This window comes from Rattus rattus, chromosome 1 (genome assembly GCF_011064425.1).
Source record: "Rattus rattus isolate New Zealand chromosome 1, Rrattus_CSIRO_v1, whole genome shotgun sequence".
Classification (NCBI taxonomy): domain Eukaryota; kingdom Metazoa; phylum Chordata; class Mammalia; order Rodentia; family Muridae; genus Rattus; species Rattus rattus.
This window is the reverse complement of record NC_046154.1, coordinates 79,641,643-79,656,904: the sequence shown is the minus strand read 5'-3', so window position 1 is coordinate 79,656,904 and position 15,262 is coordinate 79,641,643. Positions and strand designations below refer to the sequence as shown.

Sequence of the window (15,262 nt, the reverse complement as noted above, 5' to 3'; positions counted from 1 at the left end):
ATGACATGAAATCCCTTCGATCATTTTTTGATTTGTGCTTAGTGCAAAATTCTAGGGACAGTTTATAGTGAAATATATACATAGACTACTTATGAAAAATCTACTGTTGATAGAAACTGTGTATGCTGCACAATCAACCATTATATCAGAGTGACCTGTATCCTCATTTGTCCTACTTCATACACCAGGAACTTGTCTAAGGTGCAAAGTCTTGGGTTCACTTCTCGGCATTACACAAACAGGAAGTGGTAGCACACACCAATGTACCCGGAACTCAAGAGGTGAATGTAGGAGGATCGGGAAGTCAAGGCCATCCTAGGCTATAAAATGAATTGGGCCCTAGACTGGATTCTCCAAAGGATCTGCGCAGAAGAGAAGAGAGGGGGTCCAACTCAGTTCACCTGGCTCAGTGTTTCTCTCTGGGAAGCAAGGTTTTCCCATCACAGCCAGGAAAAAGATGAGCGGAATGTTTCCTGCACAAGCAAGGTATCTGTGGAGTCATTAAAATTTCTTATGTCATGACTTAATGCCATGATAGTCTTGTGTTGCAGGGGTGTGTCAGTAATCTGCCTCCCCAAGTACACTCATTCTTGATGTCAAAGGGTAAACTAGCAGAGAATATCCAACTGCTGCACAGAGTTCTCAGTGTCAGGCACAGGGGTGCCAAGAAAGGTGTCGGGTAGCTGCTAACATTAGAAGCATGCTACCTTCATAGACAACAAGGGCTAGTCTCAGCCAGTTCCACATGGATGCACAAATGGAGAGTTGTTTATAGATTAGGTAAAGATTAAGAGCCAGGTGATGTGTTAGTGAAGATCAGTACATAAATAAGTAAGTAAATAAAGTTTACTTCTGTGTTAATAGAGCCATTAACAAGGACAGCAATCTAAAGCATGCTGAGGTATCAGATGAGAGCCTGGGGGAAAGGCACAATGAACTATGGATGAGTCTTAAATACTTAATATCTAAGCCTGTACTTCTTTTTAAGTTCAAAAAATCAAAACATGATTTGTATGAAAGTACTAATGATTTATTACCAATGAAAAATTACAACTTAAAATGTTAAAATGATACTGTTAGATTAGCATTTTAAGTTGCAAGTATTACTATTGAGGTTGGGGTAAAGCTACAGATCCTTGAAAAAATGTCAAATAGAGCATGCAAAAGGTTTCAAAGGTCACACATTTTTTTATAAAACAAGCATTTCACTTAGATGACATATGTTTGTGTTTGCGTTTGTAGTGTACTGGTACTCCTGAAAATGTCTGCATGTCCAGTTTCAGGACATTCCTACAGAACAATCAAATGCAGACACCACAGCTCCAGAGGAACAGAGTGACCCAGAATAATGAGAAATGCTGCTTGAAAAACTGGTCCTTGTGGTACAATTCCTGCAAATATAGCCTCACACTAGAAGGCTGAACTATTTATTGAAATGACACATTATAGAGATCCCGGTTCTGTGTAGAAAATCAAACTGTACTAAGTGTCTATCTTATTCAATTTAAGGAATATCACAAAAGAAAAAAAAAAAACTTGCAGTCTGATCCTAACATCCAAGCACAGGAATTCAATATATCCATGCAACTCAAGGAGGAAAAAAATCAGACTAAGTTCTATCCTATATAAGCTCATAAAAGTTGAAAAGTTCTGTGATGATAAGTCAGTACAGAACAGGTAAGTGTGATTGGGCACAGTCAGTACTTGGAGCATATGAAGATACTAACAGGCAGACCTGGGCTTCCCCGGCTCTGTTCTGCTGCTGAAAGATCTAAGGAAGAGCTCATGAAATGATTAAAACAAGATGTAAGTCAACAGAAATCCAAACGTATCACAGCAACACATTTTAAATACCTAAGTACGTATCTGTGCCTCATTCTCCCAAAAGTTTTAATAAGGAGAGTTCTTGAAAGATGAGAAAATTAACTAGATTCACTCAAACAAAAGGGAGAATTCAAAATGCAAATGGCTTCCTATTCAAAACCACTGACATTTAATATTTGGGAGTTAGCCAATGAAAACAGCAAAACAGAAAGAACAGAAGGCAGTGTGCTGCAAGAGTCACTGGTGTCTTCTGACATCATAGATTAACAGAGAGCAGCTTGTGCATTAGAGTTCAGGCTGACTTCAATGCTATCAACACCATCAAAGCATTGTGAGCAAGAGCCAACCTCTAACCTCCCTTGCTTCCGTTCTGGCATCCACACTGGGACAGTGAGTTTAACAAAGGAACTGGCACTTACGCATACTGTAAGGTCAATCCTTTATGTAAATGTAAATATTCTGTTTTCCTGCTCCTCTTTCATAAAATAATTAGACACAGGCAAAAGCAGGAGACAAACAGCTCCTCCAGAGCTCAAATGGTGTCCAGAAAAATTGGGATATTATAGGTAACAAGCACAGAGGGCAGGAAAAGGCTAGCCTGACCCTGAGCAATTGAGCAGTCAGAGCTCTGTCTCCGTGATTCAGACAGTTGTCATAAATTTTCAAGTCATGTTTTAATTAAATGATAATATGTTTACATTTTGCAATAAATCCTTCTGACACCAACAGACTAAGAAAAACAAAAACATTTATCTCTTAATAAAATAACAAGCATCAAACTTCAATGGGAATGTTCTCTTAGTCCAAAGCAATCTCATCTTCAGAGAACAGTCAACTGCTAATGTCTGCAAATTTTAACTTAATAATCATAGTAGTAAGAATAATCATAACCACGCACCTATCAACACTGAAAGTCATACTATGAACACAGTAGAACAGGATCACACTGGAGAAAGCAGTCCTCCAAACAGAATGAGGCACAAACATGTGTGGACAGAGTCCGCATGACTGAGATGCCTCAATCCTGAGGAGCTGGGACTACACACAGCTGTACTATCCTAGATATCTTTACATATGTCAGAAACAATATTCTTTTAGAAAACATTTGGATTCAACCATTTTATAAAACAACCTATAATAAAAATAATTTGTCAGATTATAAATTATATTCCAATAAAATTATATAATTTGAAATATATTAATTATCCCTACTTTCAGTATTTTGACACAGTAGCAGCAAGTGAACATTATTGCAGTACCATTTGATCAAGAGGTTTTGAATAAACCAAATTCTGCCCCAATGGTAGACATGTAGGCCTCAACTAACTAGCCAAGGCCTTTAACACAATGTACTGCCTTCCAGGTAAAACAGAAGCACACTGCTGACCTTCAACTCCTCCCAAAGTCTCTGTTCCAGTCTCCTGCCTTCCACCCAGCTTCAAGCAGTTTGGAACAGCCTCCATAGCAAGTTAATTCTTGGAAATCAGCCAGATTCCTTACGAAGCCAGAATAAGTCAGGTAATACATACAAGTGTGTATTTACTCATACATAGGTTCTGCTTCTCCCTAAAGGACTCCAATAGTAAAGTAGTGTAAGTCACTGTATGCTGTCTGGAGCTAAACTACACAAATTCAACTTCTCAGGACATGGTTACATTTTCTACAGAAACTGGACTGAAACCTCAATTTCTGTTGATCATTAATTCAATACCCTCTTGCTTTCTAAGATTCTTATTTTAATTTTAGCCAATATGCCAACTTGGATAACATTTGCAACCTTTAACCTAAAGTCACCTCACTGTATCTTGCAGGAGACATGTGATGCCCTGTCCTTTTACATCAACACAAAACCCTCAAATTTTAACTCAGAATCCATCAAATGCTCTGTAAGCCTTACTTCAAGCCTCATTTGAGTCTGTATCCAAACAGGCCACAATAGCTGTATATAGCAGTCTATGAATGAAAGCCACACTGGATGACGCCTCTTGAACCATGCTTTTCAAGTGGACAGAGGCTAACTCTTGCCTTCACTGAATTCTCTCAGGTGCTTGTGTACTCACTCTGGTCTTGAAAACACGACTAAGCAGTCACAACCCAATACCTCCTTCCTTCAATCTATCTTCACCTTAAGGAAACCAAATAGCAAAATCCTTTATTTTCATTTTTATTCTCAAACATCTACTGGTTCTTAGAAAACTGAAATTTGATTGTTAAGCAATGACTTCCTTAACATGACTTCCTTATTACGTGGTTTTTTACTTAGACTGTCACCATTTGTTTGAGTATTCTAGTTACAGAAGTGTACTGACATGTCCTGAGACAGAAGCAGGTTAGAAAAACAGGGAAAGTAAAAAGGAGGCTCTCATTTTGGCATCTAGTCAAAACCTCTCATTTGCTGAAAATGGGAAAGTCCAGCACTCCAAGGCTAAGGTTTTTCGCCTATTCCCAGCCAAGCTGTGACCACTTTTGATACTCCATTCCCACATCAATAGACAGTGACCCCAAGACTAAACAGCAAGCACCATTTTGTTGGACCATATTGGAGATTGGTTCTAATGCTTTGATTCAATTTGGAATTTGCATGTCCAAACACTAAAGGTCATTGTCCCCAATTGGTTTTTTGATCAATCAATAAAGATGGCAGTGGCCAATGGCTGAGCAAAGGGAGATGGGGTGAGACCCTTAGAGAAGCATGGGCTATGAGGCAGTGGAGAGAAGAGAGAAAGAGATCCCCAGATGCAGGAGCTACAGGAGAGGAAGCCAACCAGCCATGTGAGAATTCCAGTGAGTGCCCACTGGCCACTTATCCAACTGGGCTTAGGGTAGCAGCAGAAGGTTTAGGAGTGCCTAGTCATTGAGTTAGCCAAGGCATTTCAAAAGTAAGCTAATGTGTGTGTGCCTTTCAATCAAAAATCCAAAAAGTTCCACAGGTGGAAGCATGAAACAGGCTGGGAGCACAAAGCAATGTAGCCAAACTCACTGCTGACTGACAAGGTGAGTAACAACAACAACAAAATCCAAAAGAAGCACTTAACAAGTGTGAAACTAGATATTCAGAGCAGAAAACATTACCAGTGTCCATATTCTAGATACCTAAGTCCCATCACAAAAAAGTCAAACAACGTGAATAACCAAGACAACACGTCTCCTCCAAAAATTAGCCGCTTGGTTGTATATTCCCTCAGCTTCTAGATAATGCAAAAAACAGCGATTACAAGACAGTGAATGTAAAGATGTTCAAAAAACAGAATCAACTTCTAGTGCCTAACTAGAAATATCACGCTACTAACTAGCATTCACGGGAGTGGAGTATACTGTGCATTGCTGAAGGAGAAAAAGAATTACCAGTATCACCCAGCTATAAGCCCTGTGACCTGCTACAGTGACCTGTCTTCAAGACACACTACTGTAATAATAGCACAACCACTTCTTTTATTAGACCTAAGGCCCACTCTGTAACATGAAACCCATAATTGACATTGCTAATGTGGCCAAGAGCCTGAGACTAGATAGATTAACTGGGGCCTAGTGGAAAACTTACTACTATAATTACTCTGTTAAGGCACACAGCAATAAAATAACTCCTAATGGCATACTGCTATATTCATAAATCAGTGTAACAATCAACACACATCAGAGAAGCCTCTTCTTACAGTGCCTGAGAATTAACACAGAGACCCACAAGTAGGCAATGTACAGAGTGACTGGCATTACATCACTCTATTCTAAATGAGATATTTTCATCAAATCCTTCAAGGCCCAGGAAACTATGCAGAAGAGGAGGCAGAAAGATAGTAAGAGCCAGAAATAGGAGCCATGCGAACAGTGTCTTTGGACACCACAGGAGTGATGCATGTATGAGCTAAAAGACTGTGAGACCATGCACAAGGCCTACAACGGTTCAATTTAGACAAGATTCCAGCACTAAAAGGGGTAAGTGGGCACAGGATCCAACCCTACTCAAGTAGCTATCTACAACTGATACCCATTGACAAAGAGAAAATTAGCTTTTTATAATGCAGACTCACTAGGTATATAACTACACTTCAGGGAAAGGCCCGGTTCCCAAGAGTAGTTGGCTAAGGTGAAATGAACTTACTAGTATTGTTGTAGCCTTTCTATTTTGCTTTGTTTTCAATTCTTTTCATCTCATGGGTGTTTTATTTTGATTTTCATTGTATGGGTTTCTTTGTGTTTCTTATTCTTTTTTTTTCCTTGCTTTTTTGTTTCTTTCCTCCTTGTTTTTAAAGACAGAAAGAACATAAGGTCAGATAGATGGGGAGGAGGAGAAGATCTTTCAGCAATTAGGAAAGGGGAAATAATCAAAATACATTGCATAAAAATTTTTCAACAAAAACAAAAATGAAAATGGCAAAAAGTTTAAGAATATGAAGGAGAATAAGAACAAATGACTTAAAGACTGTGAAAACAAATGAAGGAAATAATACTAACAATTCAAGAATAGATATACTCCAAACTGTCTAAAGGTGACCTTACAATTCATTACAGTAGTAAAATGTCCACTCCTCCAAAGAGATGGAATAACAGGGATCCCTCACATTACATAGGTTATGGCTATTACTTCTGATTGCTAACCACAACTGGGTAATCCTACTGCTGAAGACAGCACACATTTTGGTCACAGATGCTAGAACTAACCTGGAAGTTTCCTAATGACATATGCAGTATACTTAATATAATAGGAAGTCACTCTTCTGGCAGCTGAGAAAGAAAAGTCTTCCCCAGCTTTATCCCCTGTGTTCTACAATACAAACTTGCTAACAAGAGATGTTTACCGGTGAAACAATAGCACAACTACTTCAGGGAAATCACCTAATTTGTGATCAGACCTGATACCACCACTAAAAAGAGAATCCATTCCCTAAACCTATTCAAATAGTACTACCAACTAGGGACCAAGTGTTCAAAGAGTTATGCACATGATCAAAGAGCTATGTCTGAGAAGGTTATAAACAGTAGGAGTGAACTTACTTCTGTTGATCTGTATAGTAGTTTGGATAAAAAGTTCCCCATAGAATCAGCTATTTGAATACTTGGTCCCCAGTTGGTGGCACTATTTGAGTAGGTTTAATAGCTGTGGTCTTGCTGCAGAAAATATGTCACTGGGGAACAACTTGGCTGTTTCAAATCTACCCACCCTTCCCAGATGTTCAAGCATTAGACCTCAGCTTCTTCTCTAGCTGCCATGTCTGCTGCTTGCTGCTATGCTTTGGAGCCATGGTAGATCTTACTCTCTGGAACCAAATAAACCTTTCTGTTTGGAGCCAGGCTAACCCAAGACTTTCTCAGGGCATGAGGAAGTACAAAGAGCATGCTATATCAATGCCCTTACACAGAGGGAGACTTGACAGGGTAGTGGATGTGACTGAAGTCAGAGCCTAAAAGTTAAGGTTTCAGTTCCTGGAACCTGAATTTTCCTTTTGATGAGAATGGCGTTATCAGTTCCAAAGCCACTGTGTTCTTGATTTGGTGATGCACTTTAGAACCCTTTGTGCAGCATTGCTTGATTAGCTTCCTGTGAGTCTGTCCGATTTTTTTTCTCATGAAAACTGTATAAAAGATAGTGTGTTTCTTAATAAACATGCTTGGTATAAGCCATCAACTTGTGCAAGAGCTGGTCACAACTTTCTTGTCTTTTTTTATTATTTCTTCCCCAATCCTTCCCCTCAGGAACTTGTCACTGAAAAATGACCTGCTGGTCTACATCACACTTCCTTCTATGAAGTCAGAGTGTCTTATCACTGTAACAGAAAGGTAACTAATATAAATATCTTCCTCCCTTTTTTCCTCAGTATTGCTCTCCTCCTTCCCCAGATAAAGTCCTGACTCATTCCTGTTGCCTTTCTATATGGAAGGGTTTATTTGAACTTGTGGTTTCAGAGGGTTAGAGTACATAAGGTCAGAACAGAGGAGGTAAGCAAGGCAACTGAAAAACCAACTGAAAGCTCACATCTTGAACCCTAAGCTGTAAGCCTCAAGAGCAAACTCAAAATGCAAAGGTCTTCAAATTCTCAAAGCTTGTCTCCAGTGACATTCCTTCCTCAACAAGGTCTCAATTCCTAAGCCTTCTCAGAAGCATGACCAACTGAGGACCAAGTATTCAGATGGCAAGATTACAGGGGATATCTCAATCAAATTACTGTTGTGGTTTTTAAAAAAAAGGCAGAATGTTCCCGAGAATACCCTGGTGGTCACTCTCTAGCTAGTTCCAGCTCCAGCGGGTCACTGGAACTAACACTAATTTATCTCACTGGCTCCATGCTGCTCCCAAGTACTCTCTGTCTCAGGCTGTCCTTAGGCTGTTCCAGCATGGCACCCTGCCCTCATTCACAGCTGCCTTGTCATGTTGTTGCCACGCCAGGCATACACATCCCAATTTCGTGGAGGGCCCGGTGCCCTTCCACCATACACTCTCTTGAACTCAATTAAGTTGCCACATGAATGAACACACCACACAATAACCTCTGATCCAATTTATAAGACATTTTGCCCATCTAAACAGCACAAAATCCTGTGTACACCCATCCCCTAAAACTAATCATAACGTCCTGTATTTATGCTCAGAGAAGAATCTTAACATCTGCTGCCATTTACTCCCAGCTCCTTCTCCTGGCTCTGGCTCCCTCTCTCCTTTCTCAAACTTTTCTCCTGCCCATCCTTCCTTCTTGTCCAATGACAGGCTTCGTCCTATCCTATACTTCCCTTCCTGCAAAATGACATCAATCTACAAATCACCATAGTTACAAATACATTTTTGCTGAATGCACGTATTGTCAAACTTCCTCTGCCATATTTATCTTTATATCCATAGATTAGTGCTGTCACCAGCCTTGATTTAGAAATCTTTACCCAGTGAATAGTTGTTTCAGTAGATTCATGTTTGGTCAAGGTACTGAGAAAAACAGTGTTGAGTGCTCATCAGTAACTGAGATACTAACATTACCCCTTCTAACACTCAGTACACAGCACTTAAAAGAAGATACATTAATGTGAAGAGTTCAACTATAAGAAGGAAGACTGAGCGATCTGTCAGACACTGAGCCACCAACCAGGCAGCATACACCAGCTGGTCCAAGGCCCCCTGACATATATACAGCAAAGGGCTACCTGCTCTGGCCTCAGTGAGAGAAGATGAGCCATACCTCGAGAAATTTGAGGCTGCAGGAAGTAGGGAGGCCTGGAAGGTTGGTGTGCAGTCGGGTGGGGACATCCTTTTGGAGATGGGGGAGAAAGAATGGGGATAAGGAATTGTCAGAGGGCAGACTGGGAGGATAATAACTGGACTGTAAAGAAAAAGATTAAAGATAATTTTTAATAAAGGCTATAATATATTCCAGCATACAACCTATCTACTCTGCGACATATGGAAAACTTTTCTTGGGGAAAGACCCTGACCAGTTAAGCTTCCAACCTTTAAAAGGGAGCCCAAGAGTTTTTCTGCACCTACAAAGCAATTTCAAACAATAATTGATACTAATATGGTTCAACAGACTAACTGTCCACCTCATGACAGCACCCAAAGTTGACAATATTGTCCCTGTGTGCTATAATGTAAAATATGATGCAAAAGGAAAAGAATAATAATAATTGATTACTATTACTAGTATTGAATACTATTACTAATATTTTTCCAACATTGATCTGTATAATTGAATGCAAGGTTTTGGAACATAGTGTGATACTGGCCTCAAACAATAATTTACTGATATTTTAATTATTTTAGATTTAGAGGAACTAAATGTGTACCAAATGAAAGGACCAGAATTATCTATATTTAGTATGTTTTATATTTTACTTTTTATAATCTATTTTCACCATGAATTTGATTTACTCTTAAATCATATATTTTAATGATATTCCATTATTATGGCTCATCTTTTGTATATACTAGAACTCTGAAATTAAAATAGTTATTTTGTGAAACATGAACTGTTTTTGAAAAAAATGTTATCTAAAATTGAGGAAAAAAAGAAGGTAGCCTGCTTTGTGGGCATTTTATGGTTGTGATGTTCACGTTCACAGCATCTGTGGCTGCCTGCATAGTTCTTACACAGTACTGAGGCAGCTGACATATAATCATAGATGTATAGGGCCTTATAGGACCTCACACTACCCAGGAGAGCAGTTGGGGGTTATGGTAGGCGTGGGGGTAGTAAGGGGAGATAAGAAATCATTGTCCTCAGTAATATAACCACCGGTTAATTAATCATGCTCCAGTGAAAGCTGTACTGGTAGTAGTTTTTGTTTCTTTGGTTGGTTTGGTTTGGTTTGGTGGTGGTGGTGGTGGTTGTTGTTGTTTTGTTGTTTTGTCAACTTAACACAATATAGAGCTAAAGAGAAGAGGTAACCATATTTTAAAAATGCTTCCCTAGACCATCCCACAGGCAAGCCTACAGGTCATTTTCTTTACTGGTGATTTACGTGAGAGGGCCCTGCCCACTATAGAGGGTGCCACCCCTGAGGCACTGAGGTACATAAAACGTTGGCTAGCAAACTAATAAAATGCACCCATAACCAGCACTTCTCCATGGCTTCTGCGTCAGTTCCTATCTCCAGGCTACTGCTTGGAGCTCCTTCCTCAACTTCCCTCAGCGACGGACAGTGACCTGAAATGTGTAACATGAAATAAACTCTTTCCTCTCCAAGGTACTTTAGAATTTTATCACAGCAATAGGAACTCCAACTAAGGAAACAGTTTCACATCTGTGCTCACATGAGTGGACCTGTTTAAACTGAATAGATCACAAAGAAAAAAGAAAAAAGACGTCCAAGTGGGATAGACACTTGGTAGAATGAGGAGTTGGTAGAATTGGGAGAATAAGGCAACTAGACTGAATTATATACAGGTATGAAATTGCCAAAGAATCAATCAACTTAGAGAAAAAGACATGAAAGGGAGCATGGACAAGAAAGCGTAACCTGTGTGAATAACCCCCTAAATCCAGAATATCTAAGAGAAAAGCTGTAATTCTTTATAGAAGTTGTCCCTCAATTTCCTAAAAGAAAACAAATGTAAGCATGCATTGGCATACACCCCAAAGATTTACATTCTTTTACAGTATGGTATAGATTGGTCTGATGCTGCTGATATTCAAATGATAAATTCTGTATCACAAGACCTGGCCGTGTATGAATCTGATTCGAGCAGATTCTCACATATTCTAGCTTTTGTTGTATAAACTTTGCCCCAAAAGTTACCCATGATTGGTTAATAAAGATGCCTAGAGTCTGTTGCTAGGGAGAAGAGACAGGTGGGTCTTCAGTTCCCAGCTTGGGGTCTAAGGCAGAAACCAGAAGTGAGAACAGAGAAGTTGCCTAGGGGTAGCATGGACCATGAGTACATGGTCATGAGGTCTGGCCTGTTGGAGTAAAAGCAGCCTAGACATGATAAATGCAGCCTAGAACATGATAAATGATATCAGGGCTATGGACAGGGAAGCAGGCAAAGTAGCACAGAGTGCTTTTAGGTTTATTATGCATAAAAAGGTTTGGGTCTTTTCTTTGAGATCTCAGATGGGGTAGAAACTCCCAATAATATTTACCTCAACAACAGTGCAATTTAATGTCTTCTCTAATCTCAAAATTATTGTGGACCATGGAGTTTAAACGTAAAATCACTTCATATTTTGCTTGGATGATCTAAAATGCAGAAGCTGTCAGTACTAACTTGCTTTACCTCTGTGGGAAGGAAACATTCTTTTCTTTTCTTTTTCTTTTTTTTTTTGTCTTGGATATTTTTAATTTACATTTCAAATGTAATCCCCTTTTCCTGCCCCCTCCCATAAACTCCCTATCCCATCCCCTCTCTCCCTTCTTCTATGAGGGTCTTCCCCCACCCAACCACCCACCCCTTTCCGCCTCATCACCCTAATATTCCCTACACTGGGGGATCTAATCTTGGCAGGACCAAGGGCTTCTCCTCCCATTGGTGCCCAGCAAGGCCATCCTCTGCTACATATGCAGCTGGTGCCCTGGGTCAGACCAGGTATAGGCTTTGGGTAGTGGTTTAATCCCTGGGAGTTCCCGTTGGATGGTACTGTTGTTCTTATGGGGTTGCAAATTCCTTCAGCTTGGAAGGAAACATTCTTTTATCTAGTATATTTCTGTTTTCAACTGGATACATCCAAAGACAGGGATGGTGCACCCCCAAATAAGACAGAAGACCAGTCTAGGAACAAGCTAGAATGCTAAACCTTTCTGGAGGTTTCATTATTACTGTAGAAGAACACATAATACTTTATATCAGAACAACCCCAATATATCACAGTAAAATTAAAAAGTACCATTTTCCTTGAAGATTAAAATTCAAAACTGTGGGACTAGTGTAATGGCTCAGCTGTTAAGAGCACTGGCTGCTCTTCAAGAAGAACTGAGTTTGGTCCCCAGCACCCACATCAGGCAGCTTACAACTACTTATACCTCCATCTCTATGCAGATCCAATGCCACCAGTCTCACGCTCATGTGTGAATACCCAAAGACAGATAGAAACCATTTAAAATAAAATAAATCTCTTTTAAAAAATTCTCAAACCATTAAAAAAAATCTTATTTGCAATTCATAATTTATTCACAACTGGTCTGCAAATACTATTTAAAGAAATATCTGAGAAGCGTTATGGGCACACTATAAGCTTATTAAAGACATGAACTTCATCGTTCCTTGACATTTCCTCCAGAAGCCTGAAAAAAAAAAAATGCTGAAAATAGTGTTTGGCATCTGTGGTGCATTCAAAGGAGTCCACAGAATGAATTTGCCTAAAATAATGCAGCAGAGCATCGATAACAAAAGTTGTGGGCTTTTCATCTTGTTGTGACTTTTTTTTAAAAAAAAAATCAAGTTTAGATGGAAGAATGAAAAAGTGAACAACCCTTTGAGGAAGTAGAGTGCCAGTAACCCAACTTACCAAAACAGTTTATTGCTGCCATGGCAACAATCAGGCGGCTCAACTCAGCTTGGTTCTTTTTCTCTAGACCAACACAAGAAGGCAAACATTGTATCTGTTAACCTCCCATCGGAAGGGCTTGGGACAGGTCTATCAGGTGACACCGACAGTTTAGTAACCTCTGACAGCATTTGGAAAGATAATCATCCACTAGGTATGCTAAGTCCTGGTTTGTCAACTGATTCTAGAAAAGTCAATATACTCTTGAGAGGTTAAGTGTCAAACATCTGCCGCTGAAATCTGATAAGGAAAAAAAAGGGAATGGTCATACTCAAACTCATACATGGAATCTCTCCCTACTTCGTTTTCTAAATGGTTAATTAAAGAAACAATAGTGACTAGATGTGCCGGAAAGATGTCTGGAAGAAAAAGCACAGCCTACAGCAACAGTGTTTAAATGTTTCTACTTCTCTGGCTGAGGTACTGTGGGGTTTGTTTGTTTTTCCCCCACGTGTATGCAAGGGATTAGTCCTCACACCCAGTTTTTCAATATAATGAGTCATGCAACCTCCTTGCACAAAATTCCCTTACCTGAGGGAGAAACTAGGATGATGAAGCCTGTGCTGTAAAGCTATCTAAGGGAGCCTTACGCCTCCCAGGATCCTTTCCTTTCTTTGAGAACCTAAGTCTCAGACATACAAACTCCCACTTAAAACGACACCTTTCAGGTCTTAATAACAACAGACAGAGCTCAATAAAATCACAGCCAAATTCCAAACACAAAGCAGAAAAACTTCCAGTGAAAAGCAGAAATGGAGTGAAAATGAGAGTGAAATTCTCACCCTAAAATCGCCCTTTGTACTCCATCCCTTGTTGGGAATAAAGTTAGTAATTTGGTAATAAGTTATTTTTCTCTTATCTGTAAGGTCATGTTGTGATTGTGTCATTTCATCTACTGAATACAAATTATTTTTCAGATTAGAAGACCTGGGATCAAATTTCTGTTTTTAATTAACAAAGAAAATCAATTGCAACTTGTGATTTTAAATTTCTAGTGTTCTTTCTCATTCAGTCGTAAACAGACAAATCCACTTCCCAAAGTATCTTTAAAAGGAGCGACGTAGTGCACATCAATGAGTATGTGAATCCAGTAATGCTGCAGCTTCCTTTTCGGCCTTAACAAACAACAAATGTACAACTATTATTATATAGAACGCCAAACTGGCAACCTACTTAGGCTATCTTCTTAGTGCGGCAGTGAGAGAGCAGAAAAGGTGACCGGTGAGGTCATTGTGAGCCACCCAGAGTGTGCCAGCTTCTGCTGCGCCAAAGGCTACAGGTGTCAACTACCACAGCCCTGCAGCAAACTCCTAAAGTATCAGCAACTCCAGATCTCTCCTTTCCCTTTTCGGAGAAGTCACCGCCAGTTGTTGAACAGAAAAAGCAACTCACAGATTGGGTGTCACGGTTGCGAAGCGCACGCCTCCCGCGCTCGCCCGACCACGCACCTGGGAATGAGCTGGGCCTCGTCTCCGAGGCGCGTGTGGAAGTCCCGCCAGGCGGGGCCGGGGCTCTCCGGCTCTACCGCGTCCCAGACGCCTTGGGCCTCTGCGCTGTCCTGGCCGAGCGCTCCGCGGAAGCCCCGCGCGAACTCCGGGAAGGTGATGGCGCCATCGCGGTCGGTGTCGAGCCCCAGGAACACTGCCTCTGCTTCGGCCTCGGCCTCGGCCACGTGCAGCTCCGCGCACAGCGTGCGGAACTCCGCACGTTCTAGGCGCCCGGAGCAGTTCGTGTCATAGGTTGTGAAGACGGAGCGCAGCCGCGCAAGTTCCTCGGGGTCCGCGTCCGCCTCCATGGCGCCGCTGGCCACCGCCGGGCTCCGAGCTCCGAGGCTCGGCCCGTGGAGCAGGTCCGGCCGGTTCCGCCACCTGCCACGGGATGTCCGGGTGAGGCGGGGCGCAGGAGAGCGAGGCTCTTGCCTCCAACTGCTGCTGCCGCCAACTGCTGCCTCGAGCCACCTAGTGCAACGGGCCACCTCCCTGCGAGTAGGCTCCACCCTACCCAGGAGCAAAGACACACAGCCTGGCTCTCACCCAGGCTTTCTTCTGCAACAGCTGGACCATCTCTTTGCTAAGCTTTGGGGCACTTACCGGAGGCACCCTGCACAGATCATAGAGGTGTCTTACTCGAGTTCTCCTCTGCACCCTAGATACTAATCCTGCCTGCCTGAGCATGGAGTGCAAACACACCCACCAAAGAGGGAAATTGGGTAGGGATAAGAGTTCAAATTGGCTAAAGTTTTTGGTCATGTATTCTCTCTTAATTCCAGACACGTGGAAAGCCTGTCGATGTATGATTCTTTTTAAAATAAATCAAAGAAAAATGTACCTGAAGACCTTATTCTCTAATTTCATGTTTATTATCATGTTGATCTCTGATATCCCTAAATAGAAAAACACTTTGTCACTCCATGATTTCTTGGCCTTTGGAAAAAAATAATACCAAAATCACTTAGAGAAAGCATTCTTTTTCAT

General features: G+C 40.9%; 1 protein-coding gene across 1 annotated transcript in view; it reads right to left on the bottom strand.

Moving 5' to 3' along the window:
• Window positions 1-14,940, bottom strand: part of Rasef (RAS and EF-hand domain containing) — a 67,183-nt gene extending 52,243 nt beyond the window's left edge. Inside the window, exon 1 of the mRNA XM_032902702.1 lies at window positions 14,237-14,940. Within this exon, the coding sequence (XP_032758593.1) occupies window positions 14,237-14,583 (347 nt within the window). The 5' untranslated portion in view covers window positions 14,584-14,940. The remainder of the gene's footprint in view (window positions 1-14,236) is intronic.
• Window positions 14,941-15,262: the final 322 nt, after the last annotated feature.